The sequence below is a fragment of the Aethalodelphis obliquidens genome, unplaced genomic scaffold, assembly GCF_003676395.1.
Source record: "Aethalodelphis obliquidens isolate GAN/ISIS:26980383/991018 unplaced genomic scaffold, ASM367639v1 scaffold53, whole genome shotgun sequence".
NCBI lineage: Eukaryota > Metazoa > Chordata > Mammalia > Artiodactyla > Delphinidae > Aethalodelphis > Aethalodelphis obliquidens.
The window spans coordinates 9,649,419-9,664,288 of record NW_020837997.1 but is presented as its reverse complement, the minus strand read 5'-3'; the positions used below and the strand labels follow the sequence as shown (position 1 = coordinate 9,664,288).

At 59.6% G+C, this 14,870-nt stretch overlaps 2 protein-coding genes across 4 annotated transcripts; one reads left to right on the top strand and one right to left on the bottom strand.

Moving 5' to 3' along the window:
• The first annotated feature begins 43 nt into the window (after positions 1-43).
• On the top strand, positions 44-5,180 carry CRB3 (crumbs cell polarity complex component 3). Its single transcript, XM_027085827.1, has 8 exons — positions 44-1,616; positions 1,690-1,799; positions 1,910-2,048; positions 2,127-2,352; positions 2,579-2,768; positions 3,501-3,574; positions 4,192-4,335; positions 4,680-5,180. The coding sequence occupies exons 5-8, from the start codon at positions 2,687-2,689 to the stop codon at positions 4,776-4,778; spliced, it is 399 nt and encodes a 132-aa protein (XP_026941628.1). The 5' UTR covers positions 44-1,616; positions 1,690-1,799; positions 1,910-2,048; positions 2,127-2,352; positions 2,579-2,686; the 3' UTR covers positions 4,779-5,180.
• A 33-nt stretch (positions 5,181-5,213) lies between these two features.
• On the bottom strand, positions 5,214-13,928 carry DENND1C (DENN domain containing 1C). 3 transcript variants are annotated; one of them, XM_027085757.1, is made up of 23 exons: positions 13,793-13,928; positions 12,817-12,881; positions 12,688-12,731; positions 12,497-12,546; positions 12,012-12,131; positions 11,862-11,931; positions 11,611-11,691; positions 11,454-11,519; positions 11,312-11,365; positions 11,089-11,199; positions 10,239-10,339; positions 10,089-10,134; positions 9,863-9,964; positions 9,649-9,774; positions 8,655-8,759; positions 7,811-7,901; positions 7,672-7,712; positions 7,392-7,463; positions 6,732-6,776; positions 6,555-6,662; positions 6,308-6,375; positions 5,986-6,169; positions 5,214-5,883 (listed from the first exon to the last, which is right to left on the bottom strand). In XM_027085757.1, exons 1-23 carry the CDS (start codon positions 13,807-13,809, stop codon positions 5,269-5,271), a joined length of 2,382 nt encoding a protein of 793 aa, XP_026941558.1. In that variant the 5' UTR covers positions 13,810-13,928; the 3' UTR covers positions 5,214-5,268. The 3 variants fall into 3 exon arrangements, with proteins under 3 accessions (XP_026941558.1, XP_026941559.1, XP_026941560.1); XM_027085758.1 differs by lacking the exons at positions 12,497-12,546; positions 13,793-13,928 and having other exon boundaries at positions 12,817-12,875; XM_027085759.1 differs by lacking the exons at positions 12,497-12,546; positions 12,688-12,731; positions 12,817-12,881; positions 13,793-13,928 and adding an exon at positions 12,406-12,486.
• Positions 13,929-14,870: the final 942 nt, after the last annotated feature.

Genomic DNA, 14,870 nt, shown 5'->3' with positions numbered 1-14,870 from the left:
ACTGGAGGGGAGGGGGATGGGGGCGGAGCTGGGGGGGCGTGTCAGGGATGCTCTCTTATTAGCACAATCTAGGGAGCAACCACGTTCATTCTCGGAAGGGGGGTTCGAGAGATCAATGATCTCAGGTCTGGTTTCAGAGTTCCGTTTCTGCGTGCCTCAGTTTACCCTCTGCCCAAGGGGACGAGGTAGGGAGATGTCAGGGATTGGGTTACATAATCCCTTTCCACTTGACCTCCCTCCTCTACTAATCCTCCTCAGGAACTAAAGTTCTCGGTTTCCCTAGACGTACTCAGAACCAACTCTGTGCCATCTAGCCCTGCAACAGCCAGCCCGCTCATTTCACATTGCCTAAGCGGCCACAGAAGCAGAAAACCAAGCCGCCTTGCTCTCCCTCCGTGTTTTCTTCCTGCCCGCGCGCCTCCTTTCTCGGTCCCACTCAGACTGGGAAACAGAAGATCAACGCGTGGCGCGGCTGCAAAGTCGGTTTCCTATTGGCCAGAGCCTCAGGAGCTGTGCCCTGCGGTCCCGCCTTGCTCACCCATCTAGGCGGGGCCTTCCCAATGACCCCACACTGCCTTGGGCCCCGCGGCCCCCGGCTCGCCTAGCAGTCTTAAAGGGGCCTCTGCCGGATCCAGACGCCGAGCAGACTGCTTTCTCCGGACCGGCTTAGGGGGGGAATCTCAGAGTCCCAGGAGCGGCTGGGGATAAGGACAGCGTTGCTGGAAGTGGGGCCCCAGCCTGTCGCGCTCGCTGCACCTGCCAAATGTCCCTCCCACTAGTTTAGGGCGCAGTTTCTCGATTCGCCATTAGGGGGAGGGGCGCCCAGATCTTTTGACAGCGAATAATAATAATAGCTAACGTTGATTCATTGCTTTGCACAAGCCTTGGCCTTTTACTCACCCCTCGCGTCGTCCTCGCTAAAACCCTATAAGGTAAGTGGGACTGGCTTTCCCACTTCACAGGTGACGAAACAGGAGGTTAAGCCGCTCACCGCAGTCCACATGCCCAGGAAGGGGCAAAGCAGACATTTAACTAGACCTGGGATTCTTACCCAACATCGCTCTATGCCCTAGAAGGGATTAATTTTCCCTTAACCATCACTCTTCTCTCTAGAGTCCCCAGGAGGGGGTCGTCTTATTATCTTCGTCCTTTATCCAAAGGACGATCGTGAAGGCACACATGGTTCCCACTCAGCTTCTGCCCAGACAGGTGTGCTCAAACGAGCCTCTTGTAGAGGGTCCCCTCACAGATGTTTTCATTCACAGGTCGCCCTTGCAGGTGCCGTACAGATATTTTCCCACGGAGATGCCCCAAACAAATGTTTTCTCACAGATGCATCCTTGACAGGTGGACCTCAAAACACATGAGCCCCCCCACCAAAGATGTGCTTCAATGTGAGTGTGCCCCATGCAGGCGTGCTCAGGTCTTCCTCTCGTGTGAACTCAATTCAATGCAGCTGTTTCCTTCACCTCACAGGTATGTTTCTCAACAGGTGTTCCTCCACCCAGGAATGCGTCATAGAGCCTCCCCCGCCATACGTGTGTTCCATTTAATCATTCACCCGTACGGGGCTCTTTCCATATAACTGGGTCCCCTACAAGTGTACTTAAATGCAGGTATGTCTCGTACAGGTGTTTCCAATACCTTTACACACAGGAATTCCTTCTGCAAGTCTTGTTCATTTCATAGGTGAGCCATGCAGATGCATTCCCCAAACAGATGTACCCCGCGCCAAAGTGCCTCAGCCAGGTGTTTGTAACCATGCAGGTGTGTTCTATATACAGCTGTTTTCCACACAGGTAGGCTTCCATTCAGCTGTACTCCAAAGAGATGTGATTCAAAGCAGATGTCTCCCATGGGTGTTCTTACACATCCGTGCAGATTTCTTTACACGTTTGTTCCCATGCAGGTGTGTCCCACACCAGTGTTTTTTCATTAGAGGCTCCCCATCCCGGTCTGCCCCAGACAGGAGTGCCTCACACATCGGTGACTCCATGCCCCGTGTGTCTCCACACCTGGACGATTCTACAGATGTACCTGCAGTGCAGGTGAGAGGCCCCTTTTACACCTGCGCGCTTCCGCTCCTTTTCACTCCTCCCGATTATGAGATTGGGTTCCCGTTACAGGTGCGTCCACGGCGCGGACCCGCCCCCGCTTGGCCCCGCCCTTTCATCTAGGCTCAGGTGCACAAGCCGGAAGTGCGCTCACCTCCGAGGTGAGTGACTAAACTTTCCGGGTCACGTGAGCCGGCGGAGCTGGAAGAGTCCGACCGAGCCACTGACCGACGGATCGAGGGTTCGAGCGAGGGACCGGGATCGGGACCCTGAGCGGGGTCGAAGACGCCCGGGCCAGGTAGGGAGGCAGGTCACGCGGCTGGGCCTGCCACCCCTCCCCCCTTCCCTTCCCTTCCCCTTTCCCCAGCCCAAGAACGCGCCGCCCCGAGTTAATCTTTAATCTCTGACCTCTGGCGACGGGGGGCGGGGCAGGACTCCTGGGTGGCCGACGCGGGTCGCCCCTCCCAGGGGCCTGCGCTCGGGTCCGGCCCCCTCCCCCACGCTCCGGCCTTTCTCCTTTCCAGCCCCCAGGTGCGGGGTCGAAGGTACCCCCCCCCCACCGCCCGAGATGCGGTAGGAGCGGCGCGCGCGACAAGCCCTGTCCCCTGTGCCACCAGCCCGTCACCCGGCCCATGGCGAGCCCCGGCCTGGGGCTGCTCTTGGCACTCGGCCTGCCGCTGCTGCTGACCCGCTGGGGCCGGGTCTGGGGGCAAAGTAGGTACCGGTCGGGGGCACTGGGGGTCCGGGCTTAGAAGCGCTGGGTGCCTGGGACGCTGAGAGGGCAAGAACCCAGGAGCGGGCATGCGATGCCTAGGTCTGGGGTAGGGTTGGGGGCGTAGAATTTCTGTGTCCTTCCTTGGACGGTTGGAGTTGGTCTAGGAGAATTCCTGAGTTGGGCGGAATTGTGAGCTGCCGGGAGATGAGGCCTGCGGTCCGGAGCCTCAGTAGGGTTGAGCAGTTTGGGGGAAATGGAAGCCAGGAGGAGGCCTGCCTGGGGCTCCAAGCCCAGGTGGAGCAGGTTGACCAGAGGTGGGGACGCTGCCTTTCAGCCCTGTTTCGGGAGCCTGGGGGGAGGTGTGAGTCAGACACTCCAGGGAAAATGCAGGATCCGCCCAGATCCTGAAGGGCAGAGGGAGGGCCGGAGAGGTGAGGCTGGGGTTGGGGGGAGGGTTGGGCTTCCCCACACCATCCATTATAATAGCCCCCAACTCTGCGCAAACTGCAGACCGCTGTTGGCTGATTACTCAGCGCCGGGCTCCCCTGGGTAAGGGGTGCCCTGTGGGGCCAAATCAGCGGGGCCAGCCCCTGTGTGGAGGCCGCTCACAGAATGAAAGACTCAAAAGGGCAGAGTTCTAACGAGGGGAAATGGCCCAGGAAGATGCACATGCTTCCAGATGGGAAGGGATAGATGGGGATTCATTTTTCTTCTCTACCACCGCCCTGCAGCACTGGAGCCCACTGTAAGTGAGAACAGCACAATTACACCCTCTGGCCCCAGCCCTGGCTCCAGTGGGGCCCTGGTGAGTTGGGGTATATGTGGGAGAAGAGCGGCAGGGATTTTATGCGGGAGGCCCCCGTGTAGCAGGTGGGAGGGCCTAGATGCCCAGAGGCGGCAGGCTGCACAGTGGGGGAGGCATTGGAGAACCCTAAGTGGGAGAGACCAGAATATCAACATGGCAGATGGGGAGACCAAGAACCCCAGGAAGGGGATGGGCAAGAATACCATGCCTGGCGGGAGTTCCCTGGCGGTCTAGTGGTTAAGACTCTGCGCTTCCAATGCAGGGGGCACAGGTTGGATCCCTGGTTGGGGAACTAAGACACACACACACACACACACAAAAAGAATACCATGCTTGGCAAGGGGTCCAGGAGCCCCCTATACCTCACAGGCAGGGGGAGGAGGGATCTAGGAGCCTAGATGCGGCAGGCGCTTGGGAGAAGGACCCCAGACATGGCAGGTGGGGGAGCCTGGGATATGATGGGGGTCAGGAACCCTGAGTGGAGGAAGCCAGTCACCAAAAGTGGCGGGTGCGGGGGGAGGGGATTAGCGTTTCCAGATAATTCTCAGGCGGGGGTGGACGGGATGCCCAAGCTCAGGTGGGTCACACCTGTGTCCCCCCCCATCCCCCGCCAACAGTCGCAGGAGGCCACCATTGCTATCATCGTGGTCTTCTCCCTCCTGGCCGCCCTGCTCCTGGCCGTGGGCCTGGTACTTCTGGTGCGGAAGCTTCGGGAGAAGCGGCAGACGGAGGGCACCTACCGGCCCAGCAGCGAGGAGCAGGTGGGTGCCCGAGCTCCACCGCCTCCCAACCTCAAGCTGCCGCCTGAGGAGCGGCTCATCTGAATGCTGGGGCTGGCCACAGCTGCCTGCACTGCTCAGGACTGCCCGGCGCTCAGCTGCACGCAGCAGCTGCCACCGACACACCAGCCTCTGACGGCTCCGGAGGACTCGGGGGGGCCACGGGGCACCTGCCGGGCGGGCTCTGCGAAGCATGCCGCCTCTGCTTGACTCTGCCTGCAGTTGGGGTGCCGGGGCTGCGGACCTGCCTCCCCGCTTGCCGCACCACCAGCCATCTGTCTGCCTGCCACACAGGCCCGACACCCCCCCCTCTCCTTTCCTTTCAGTTCTCCCATGCAGCCGAGGCCCAGGCTCCCCAGGACTCCAAGGAGACGGTGCGGGGCTGCCTGCCCATCTGGGTGCCCATCTGGGTCCCCATCTGGTGAAGGGTGAAGGACCCATCACCCTTCCTGGCTGTGTGACCTTGGGGGAAGGCAGAGACCTCTCTGGGCAGTCAGACACACCCAGCGCTTAAGAATAGAAGGGAAGAAGGTGCTTCAAAGACTCTGCCTTTGAAGAAAAGGGAGACTGAGGCTGCTTACTTTATATATATCTATACAATGGGTAGAGCGGTGTAATAAAACCTTTTTGTGAGCTGGTGGGGGCAGGAGTTAGCCTAGATGGAGGAGACACATAGGCTGTTGAGAGATGAATTGTAAGGTCTCTAGGGTCCTAGGGGCTGGGAGGGCTTCCTGGAAGGGAAAGGCTTTTAGCTGCACCTAAGAGCCAGCCGGAGGCTGCTTTGGGAGGGAAGGTGGGGAGCGGGGTGGGTGTCTGAGCAGAAACAGGGCTCCCAGGTAAACCCACCAGGAAAAGCAAGCTTTGGGCTCTTGCAGCTTTATTGAGGGGCCAGGGTCTCCTCCAGACCCCTGATGCTTAACCTTCAAAACACTTTTTAAGCTCAGCAACCCTGGGCCGGCTCCTGGCCTGGAGCCCCCGCCAGTACCCAGCAGGAGGATCAGGGGACCTAGGCGCTCCCGGCTCCTCGTGGGGCTGGAGGTGCGTGCGCTCTGGGAGCAGGACTTCCGAAGGCTGGGCTCTGGGGTTCTCTGGGGAACCGGGATCCGAGAAAGAATCAAGGACTTGGGATGTCCAGGTAATATCCGAGTTGGGCTTTGTGGGGGTCAGAAGTGGGGGGCTTTCTCGAGGGCTGGGTGCTGTGGAGAGCTGGGAGCAGGGACTCTCCTGGGCTGTGGGATCCTGGGTTGCCTCGTGGGGAGGGGAGAGGCATAGAGGCTGGGGCTCTGTGAGAGAGGAGCTGGGGTCCCCTTTGCTGCTTGGGTCTGCAGAAGCTGTCGAAGACTGGGACGGAGAAATGATTTCTGGGCTGGCCTCTGAGGGCAGCTGGGAAGTGGGGTGCTTCGAGGCGCTCGTGGCATCTGAAGGCTGGGGGGTGTGCAGAGGCGGCAGGCCGACAGAAAGGGACAGGGGCTGGGGCCCTGGTGGTTTCTCGTCATCCGCTTGCCATCTCCATCTCCCTGGTATGTCGGGCTGGGTGGGGATGGGGAGATGGGCGCGTTGCTGGCCTTTAAATGAAGGAGGGGCCGGCAGGTTGGATGAGCAAATGGGGGAGGGCTGGGGGGGGGCTCTCACCAGGCTGTGGCAGCAGTCCAAACTCTGGCTTGGCCGCAGGCTGCTGTTCCGGGTGGCCGTCACGCTCAGACTATCCAGAATCTCGCTCAGCAAATCCAGTTCTTCTCCGGACCCAAGGAAGCTGCCATCCAGAGCTTCCTCTGCCAACGGTCCCTGGGCATCCTCGGGGCTCAGAGAGGGTGTCCTGGGTGAGGATGGGCAGCCTCAGATATCTGCCCCAGACCAGCTGCTCTGAAGGGTCTGGAGTTTTGGGGCCCACTTCCCCAGGAGTCCCGGCCCCCCACTTCCAACATTGCTCCCTCCCTCTGCCTTGGAGTCTTACTCCTCCCCCAGGGACTCAGAAGGTCTCTCTTCCCGCTGGAGTCTCCTGCTGGGGCGAAGGGGCCGGTTCTGCAAAGGATAGATTTGGGGGCTGGGGCCTCAGGAGCTACAGAATCAGGGGGTTCTGTGAAGGGGGGAGTGGGCGCCCCATTTTGGGGGTAGTCGAGATGTCTGGCTGGAGACCGGATGGGAGAAGGGCTTGGTGATAAGTCCAGGTACATGCGTGGGCGCGGGGGCGGGGCTCTTACCTGTCCAAAGTGCTGGGTGATAGGCAAGCGCTGCTGCAGGCAATCTGAGCGGCTGGTGAGGGAAGGGGCCCTCAGGGAGCCCCCCCTCTGCAGGCCAGAGTCCCCATCCTAGGAAGAGGGTGGGTGAGCCAGGAGCCCCTCCCCCCGCTGCCCCGCGGCGTTGGCTACCGGCTTTACCTTGTACGTCAGAAGGCTCTGCACACCCTTCAAGCCACTCTTCGCCTACGGAGGAGCCGAAAGAGACTGAGAATCCAGAGCGATCTGACCCTGGACATTTGAGAACTCAGCCCTCCATCCGCGAAGACACTTTTGTCTTGCCATCTGCTCATGTGTGTCTCAAAATATATTCAGGTTCCCCCGGTACCCCCTAAGAAGTCAATACCAACTTGCCCCTTTGACTAACACAGAAGGAATGTCACTGGAGGAGATAACCCCCAAATGAAACAGGGAATGGCAAAGCCAGAACGTCGTAAAAGTGAGTCAGCGTTCAAAAGCCGAGCAAAGAATAAAACCCAGCAGACGACTGCGAGCTGTGGAAGTTGGTCCCAGGAAAATCTGGGGCTTGGGGGAAAAACCAACCACAAGGGCAGAAGCTGGGATTGTGGTGTCTCAGGACAAAAGATGTTTGCCAAAGAAGCTTGGTTGTCATTTTTAAATAGGAAAGACCTGATGCGACAAAAATGAATGAACACAGTCAATGGAAAATAAAAGTAGGAAACATGGTAAATGATTTAACTGCTGGTTTAGTTCTGATAAATTGTGTGTGCTCTAAACGTGGGGTTAAACCGTCCTCTGCCTTTGTCACCCTGGTAAGTGGCCTGTCCAGCCCAGCCTCACCGAGCGGTACATGTTTCTGACGGCTGGTTGGGTCTTGGCCTTGACGGAATGCAGGAGGGCACCACCACCTTTCTGGGGAGAGAAAGCCAAGGAAGAGAGGCTTGGGCACGTGGGGTTATCCCAGACCCCACCTGCCCACCCGGGCTGTGTGTCACTGGAGAATCCCCTCTCCCTCTCTGAGTCTTGACTTCTTCACCTCTATCTATAAATGAGCATAGTAGGGACGGTGGTAGGTTGGATTTAATCCCTCAATAAACACTAAAGGGTTCGGTGTTACTACCTTTAGGTTGTCTGCCCAGAGCTGGTAGGAGCGAAGGGTCCCTGGAGAGAGGAGAGAGGAGAGAGCATTGCCAGGGTGGGCAGGCTCAGACTGGGCCACAGGTGTGTGTGTAGGGGGGGGTGCCAGGTGCAGAGCTCACCTGAGGAAGCCCCGCTACAGGTGATCTCCTGCTCAAAGAGGTCTGAGAAGCCTTCTCCCGTGTTCAACTTCTCCAGTCGGCCTTCGATGAACTGGGGGGTGGGGCAAAGGGTCAGAGAATCAGGGTACCCCAAACATCTGAATGCGAGGACTGGGGATCCGCTCGCCCTCAAGACGTAGAAGCCATCCCCGGCCCCTCCAGAAACCCAACCTTAGGCCCCAGGAGCCTGGAGCCCACCTCAGGAAGCCAGAGGTCCACCGTCTCCCCGCCCGTCCCCACCCCAAGTCAAGATCTGTCTTCAGGGACCAGACCCTGCTCCTCTCAGGGTCGGAGGAGTAGGACTCCAGACAGGCCCCCCTCCTCTCAGTGACCTTGGAGGAGGTCGACCCCACCTCCAGGGACCCTGGAAGCCAGCCCGCACTGAAGGACCCTGAAGTTCATCCCACGTTCTTCCGAGAACCCAGGAGTCCGGTTCCACCTCCCCCGCTACGTCCCTAGAATCCAAGAGTCCAGCCTCCTCTCCCTTCACCCTCGATCCAGGAGGTTCCCGCCTTAGGGACTCAATAATTTCGTTCCATCCCAACCTCCTCATGGACCTAGAGGTAGATCTTATCCCTGGGAACTCAGATCAGGGGCTCCCATTTTTATGGACCCAAGAGTTCAGTCCTGTCTCTCCCACCCCGGAGACCCTGGAGTGGGGGATCCAGCCGGGCCAACTGTCGCCCCGCCCACTGGGTCCAGGCGTCCGCCCCTCCAGCCCCGGCTTCGGCCTCCGGGATCCGGGCGTCTGCGCCCCTAGCCTCGCCCCTCCGGCCCCAGCCCCGCCCTCCGGATTCTGGCGCACCTGTTTGAACAACTGCAGGTGCACAGCCCGCCGGTGGAAGGCCTGCAGCGGCGCCCCGGGTTTCTGGGCCAGGAAGGCTTCTTCACTGAAGGTTACAGGCTGGCCCTGGAAGAAGGACTCGGATTCTAAGCTCCCCGCGGCTCTCCAGGATCCCTTATTCTGCTTCCCATATTCTACCTTACATCTGTGTAGCAAACATTGATGGAGCGCCTCCATCTGTGTGCCTGATGTCGTGCAGGGCCTCGTGGGCTGCAGGGAGGACTTGGGCTTTTACCCCGAGGGAGGTGGGAGCCCTGGGAAGGCGGTGGGCAGAGGAGGGGGCGGGGCCTGACTCAGACGCTCCCAGGTGACCTCTGGCGGCTGCACGGAGGTCAGACTGCGGAGCGCGTGAGGGTGGGAGTCCGCGAGAGGGGACTTATGGTGACGGGCGAGCGCGCTGATCCAGGCAAACAACAATGGGGACCAGGCCGTGGTGGAGACAGAGAAGGGGGAGAAATGGACAGCTTCCGGCTGTGTTCAGGGCAGAGTCGAAAGCAACATCAGATTCTCAGATAATAGAATTCCCTGACCATGTTTTTATAGAATAGTTGTGAAAAACTGGGGAGGAGGGGATGTCAGGGTTGAAAGTCAGCAGATCAGAGTCCTGGCTTCAACACTCACCCGCTGTGGGGCTTCCAAGCCTTGGTTTCCTCATATGTAGAATGGGACCATAAGAGTATCCGTCTCATAATACTGTTGTGAGCATTAAGTGAAATGATAATCGCAGCGGTAAAACCTATCATTTATCCATTGTGATGTGCCAGGCAGTAACCGAGCATTTTGCTTGTGTCCATTTACAGACTCACGCGACCCTTTTGGGTGGGTACCGTTGGGATCCCATTTTACAGATGAGCAAACAGAGGCACAGAGTAAGCACTCCATAAACGCTAGGTATTCTTATTCTGAATCCTTCAGGGACCCACGGGGTCTCTCCCTCTGCGTCCCCGAAGCTCACCGGGCCGCAGACTAGCGCATCGCGGTACCCCCCGAAGAGCAGGGCCTGGGCTTTGAGGAAGAGACGGGACACCCCTTCCCCGGGGGCCAGCGCGACCTTCCTTAGCCGCAGCCTCAGCAGAGACACCTGGAGGACAAGGGGGCAGCGCTGAGCAGGCGGGTGCGGAGCCTCGTCTCCCTGATGCGGCAGGAGGGTGGAAGGGGGTGTCACTGACCACATCTGGGGGCAGTGCCTGTACGTCGTCGAAGGGCGTCTCCAAGGTATTGGAGTCCACGTTCATCATCACGACGTCCTCCAGAGCTTTCTCCCGCACTCTCTGTGTTAGGGAGTTGGAGTGGCGATGGCCGCTCAGAGCCCGAGGATCCCCGACAGGGGAGGATACCTGGGGGTGCAGGGGGGCACTCCACCCAACCCTGCCATCCAGGTCCGTTCCCACTTACCTCGGCGAGGCTGGCGTGCACTCCGATGAGGTAGGGCATGGGCGCGCTGCGGAAGACCGAGGGGGCCGGTCATGCAGGCGCCGCCCCCGGGTGCCCAGGACCCTAGGCCTCTTCCCGAAGCCCTGCCCCTCTCCAGCCCCTGCCCCTCACCAGCAGTAGTCCAGCAGATGCGGCGGCAGCGTGGGGATCAGCACGTGCTCCCAGCGCATGGGGTACAGGAGAGCGCAGGACGCGTGGACGCATGAAGTCAGCTGGGGACGGGTGGGGGACCGTGGAGTCAGGGCCTGGACCCCCAGCTTCAAGGACCCTCTCTGGACGGTGGCTCTCCCGGCTTCATATCCCATGTCCCCAGTCTCGTGTCTCCCTCCACCTCCCTTCCCCACCCGCTACTGGGTAAGAGGTGAAAACTCAAACCCCTTTCTTGTGAAGGCCAAGAATTCCGCAAATTACAGTGCTTGGAACTGGTGGTGCCAGGACTCAGCACGTGCCAGTCCCTCTCTCTAGGGGTGGAAGCTAATATTCAACCCTCCAGAATCTCTCTCCTTAGGGGTAGGACAGAGACTCAGCCCACGGACCCCACCCCTAGAGAGGCGGAGCTAGAATTCAGTCCCCCCCTCAAGTCTCACCCCTAGGGGTAGAGGCTGAATGCTAGCTCCACACCTACCCCGTCCTTCTCCCCTAGGGGCGGAGCTAGAATTTAGCCCTCTCTGATCTCACCCTCCAGAGGGGCGGAGCCAGTCTTGTTCTGGCCCATAGTGGGTGGAGCCTGGACTCAGCGCTCCTGAAGCCGGGGGAGGGGGTACAGCGCAGCCCGCTCTGATTTCCCCCATAAAGGTGGAGCCAGGATTCAACTCAACCCTGACCTTCAAAGGGGCTGAGCCAGGACTTTGCCCTCGGGTCTCGCCCAGTGGGGTTAGAGCTAGGAATCCGTCCCGATGGTCCCGCCCCCAGGGGCCAAGCCAGGCCTCGACCCCTCCCCGGCCCGGCGGTCCCGCCTCACGGTGCTCAGCTTTCTGGAGGTGAGCAGGACCCTTCGCTCTGCCAGGAGCGCAGCGAATAGCCCCACGATGTTGTCGTCGGTCACCGCCACCACCAGCTCCGTTAGGTTCCTCTGAAGAACAGAGAGGAACGCTGGGCGCGAGGGGCCACAGGATCTGAGAGCCCTCTCCGGGTTTCCGGACCTCTTCCCCCCTCCCAGAGCGCCCTCTCAGGTCTCCACTCACGTTCTCAGGAATGGATGGCAGGCGGCCGGAGTCGGGGGCCACGAAGCAGGAAAGCTGGCGGGGGATTAATAGGGGGACTGATCAGTCAAGGGGTTAGCCTCACGTGGGTGCCCGACCTTCCAGCGTCTCCAGCTCTGCTCACCGGCATGCTCTTCCCGGGGCCAGGGGACGGGATGCCTTGCGCACTGGAGATCATCACTCCGCTGCCCTGGGGGAGATGTGGTGTGTGGTCCTCAGGGCCGGGGTGCAGCCTCTCCAGCCACCTGAGGTCCAACGCCCAGGGGGGAGGGGGTACTCACCAGCTCCAGCCCCACTGAGTCCTGGGTCCCGGGAAGGGGCTGCTGCAGCAGATGTAGAAGAAGTTCGTTGACCTCTGAGACCTGGGTAGGGGTGGGATGCCTGAGCCAGAATGCGGGTTGGGGACTCTGAGGGTCTTGACTCAGGCTGGGTGGTCTGGAGCCAAAGGGGCTCGGTCAGGCCTGGGAATTCAGAGCCAGGCTGGGGCCTTGGTGGGGGTGGGACGGGGAATGACGGGGAGAGCTGGTCTCACTTGATCCTGTGCCAGGAGGTCCCCCACTGTGTTCAGCAGTTTGTAGAACACTTCAAACCAAGGCAGGTGGCTGCGGAGAGTGGACGCAGTTTTCATGCAGTGCCTGTAGGCAGAGGCCCTTCCCCCGGCGCAGACCCCCATATCCCACACCTGAGGATGCAGAGACAGCTGTGGGCACCAGCCCGTAGGCGGGAGAAACCAAATCTGCGGGTGCCAGTCAGGTCCGTGAGGGCAAAGGTGAAATGCTGTACGGCGGTGCTGGGGGGCTCCCTGGGGGCAGGAAAAGCTCTCAGAGACCTGGGCATCCCGCCCCCGTGAACCCCCCTCCCCTTCATGCCCCTGACAGTGCTCCTGGTACTGCGTCCACCAGTCTGGGGCCCTGGGTGTATAGGTCCCTAGTTGTCAGCGTCTCCGGTTCTCTGAGGCCCTGGGTCCCTGAGACCCTGGGTAAATGAGTCCCTTTGTGTATAGGTCGCTATTTGTCAGGGTCCCCCGGTTTCTGAGTCCCTGGGTCTCTGAATCTCAGGGGCCCTGGGTATATGACTTCTGTTGTCTGAGTCTCTGGGTGTTGGAATCCTGGGGGTCCGTGAGAGGTCTGGGTCCCTGGGTCCTTGGGTGTCTGCTTCCTTCCATACCTTTCCACATCAAAGGGGAAGCAGAATTTGGGCACCATCTGCATAGCCTCCTGGGGGTGGAGAGAAGCACACACTGCTTGGCCACTCAGGTTGGGCTCCACCCCTAAGCTCCCAGTGGTCTGAGACATAGGGTCCCCTCCCCCAGGGGGACAGGCCCTGGCCCCTGGGGAGCAAGGAGCCAGCCTGCATACCTGGTCCCGGAAGTCTGGGGGGAACTGCCGCAGGATGGGGGGATCTGCACAGAGAGCAGGCTTCTAAGTTCAGGGTCCCGGGCCCGCCCTCCATCTCGACCCCCATCCCCAATGATGCCCCTGACTCACCCTCTTGCAGGGAGGGAGGGTAGGCCGCTTCGAAGAACCAGTCAAACAGGGCAGGGAGACCCCTTCTGCAGGGCAGGAAAGGGTTCAGTGTGTCCAGGGATTTGCTTCTGTGTGTGTGTCTGCACCTGTGTGTGATTGTGTCTGTGTGTGTCTGCAATTCTATTCTGTGTCTGCCTGAAAGGATGAGACTGTCCAGGGCATGTCAGGTAGGACTGTGCGTATGTGTGGCTGAGCCAGTGTGAGGCTGAATGACATCCCCATTGTCTTGGGTGGCCCTGAGTGTCCCTGGGTATATGTGCGAGGCCCTGCCCAAGTGTCTCTGTGTACGCGACTTCATGGGGCCCTGGAGCCCTCAGAGTTTTTATCAGAAGAAAGAGGGCAGCGTGCCCTGGTCCTTCCGGGAACCCTGCAATCTCTGCCTTCCTGCCCTGGCCCCCAACCCTCTATCCATCTTGCAGAGGATGTCGGGACTTGGGCTCAGGGAGAGAGACAGAGGAAGAGAACAGGGAGTGAGTGCACACACATTGTCCCTGAGATTGGGACCCCCCTCACACTGAGCTTCATCCTCACGCTGACACAAGTCCCACACGATCAATCACTCCTGCACATGGACACACAGAGCACGCCCCTCCCCCCCGCTGACCCCGGAAGCCAGGCTCCCCATCCCTGAGATACATCAAAAGGCACAGGCTCAGGAGTTACAAACTTAGTCATACAGAGCCAGCGGAGAGCAGGGGAGAGAGAGAGAGAGAAAGAGAGAGAGAGAGAGAGATTGGAAGGTCCCAGAGTGGCCCGAGTGTGCCTGAGAGCAGGGTCCATACTGTAGGCCAGCTGAGTGTCCTCCCCTAATTCCAGCCACCTGCCCCTGTGGCTCGCGGTCCCTCCCGGGCCTGCCCCAGCCTCGTTCTCCTTGGCCCCAGCCCAGGCCCGGTCTGGGAATCTTGGTCCAGAAGATGGGAGAGGGGGCAGCTCTTACTCAGCTGTGGATCCCATGGTCCCTGCAGGGCTGGCCCGGCGGGGCCCTTTCCTCAGGGGCGCTGGGGGGGGGCCTGTGCTTTCTCAAGGCTGGGCCCTGAGCCGGCTCAGCTTCCTGTGTGGCTGAGAGAGGAAGTTTAACGGGTGACGTCCCCAGAGGAAGGCCCCTGCCCCCACCCACTGTGAGAGACCCAGGCGTCCCGCCTTCTAGACTTCTACAGGATGGGTGGGCAAGAGGTGTGCAAGCTCAGAGGCCAGACCCCCAGCCCCATCCTGCCAGGAGGGTTGCATCTGGTTTCTGCCATCACACCCAAGCCTTCCCTTCTCCGTGGCAGCCAAGGACTCACAGTTTGCCTAAAATGCTTCCTCTTCCCTCAACTCTTTTTCCTTTGATCCCTCTGCGCTGGTCATTCCCCCCAGTACCACCAGAGGGAGCCAGGCTGAAGAGTGGACGCGGAGGCACGAGGAAGGTAGACAGACAGCAGACAGAACACAGGCACAGACAAACAGACAGCACACACAGGGCCAGGGAGTGACCAACACAAACAGGCCAGAACAGTCACAGACAGCAGACAGACACGGAGACCTACCAAGTTATACAGGCAGCACAAAGTCACAGACACAAACCAACAAGTACAGCGGGACAGCACACACATAAAGAAGTCCTTGTCCATCCAGATGATAGGCGCAGGGAGATAACACACAGGTACAGCCAGCAATCAGTTCCAGCCAGAGACAGCAGATACACTTGCAGGGACCACGGCTGTCAATGCAAATGGAATAACAGAGAAGCAGACCCAGACAACAGACAGAGACGCATAGAGCACAGACGTAGAGCAGTAACAAAGGGACAGACGCAGTCAGGGCCCAGCCACAAGTCAGATTCACGGCCAGACATAGTCACAACACAGAGAGAGGTACACAGCCAGACAAATCCAAGCAATGTTGCAGACCTAGAAACAGACAGACAGCCAGGCAGACAGATGTCATGTTGAAAAACAAAGATACGTAGACACACTCACAGGCACAAAGGCGGGATGCAACACAGGTACTCACGGTCCTGTACCTACACGTAAAAT

Coding starts and splice junctions, on each gene's coding strand:
- CRB3 (XM_027085827.1), top strand. CDS start 2,687: ATGGCGAGCCCCGGCCTGGGGCTGCTCTTGGCACTCGGCCTGCCGCTG. Junction 2,769..3,500: donor GGGCCGGGTCTGGGGGCAAA/GTAGGTACCGGT, acceptor ACCGCCCTGCAG/CACTGGAGCCCACTGTAAGT. Junction 3,575..4,191: donor CTGGCTCCAGTGGGGCCCTG/GTGAGTTGGGGT, acceptor CCCCGCCAACAG/TCGCAGGAGGCCACCATTGC.
- DENND1C (XM_027085757.1), bottom strand. Junction 7,464..7,671: donor TCTGGGCAGACAACCTAAAG/GTAGTAACACCG, acceptor TTCTCTCCCCAG/AAAGGTGGTGGTGCCCTCCT. Junction 5,884..5,985: donor TGGACTGCTGCCACAGCCTG/GTGAGAGCCCCC, acceptor ATCCCCACCCAG/CCCGACATACCAGGGAGATG.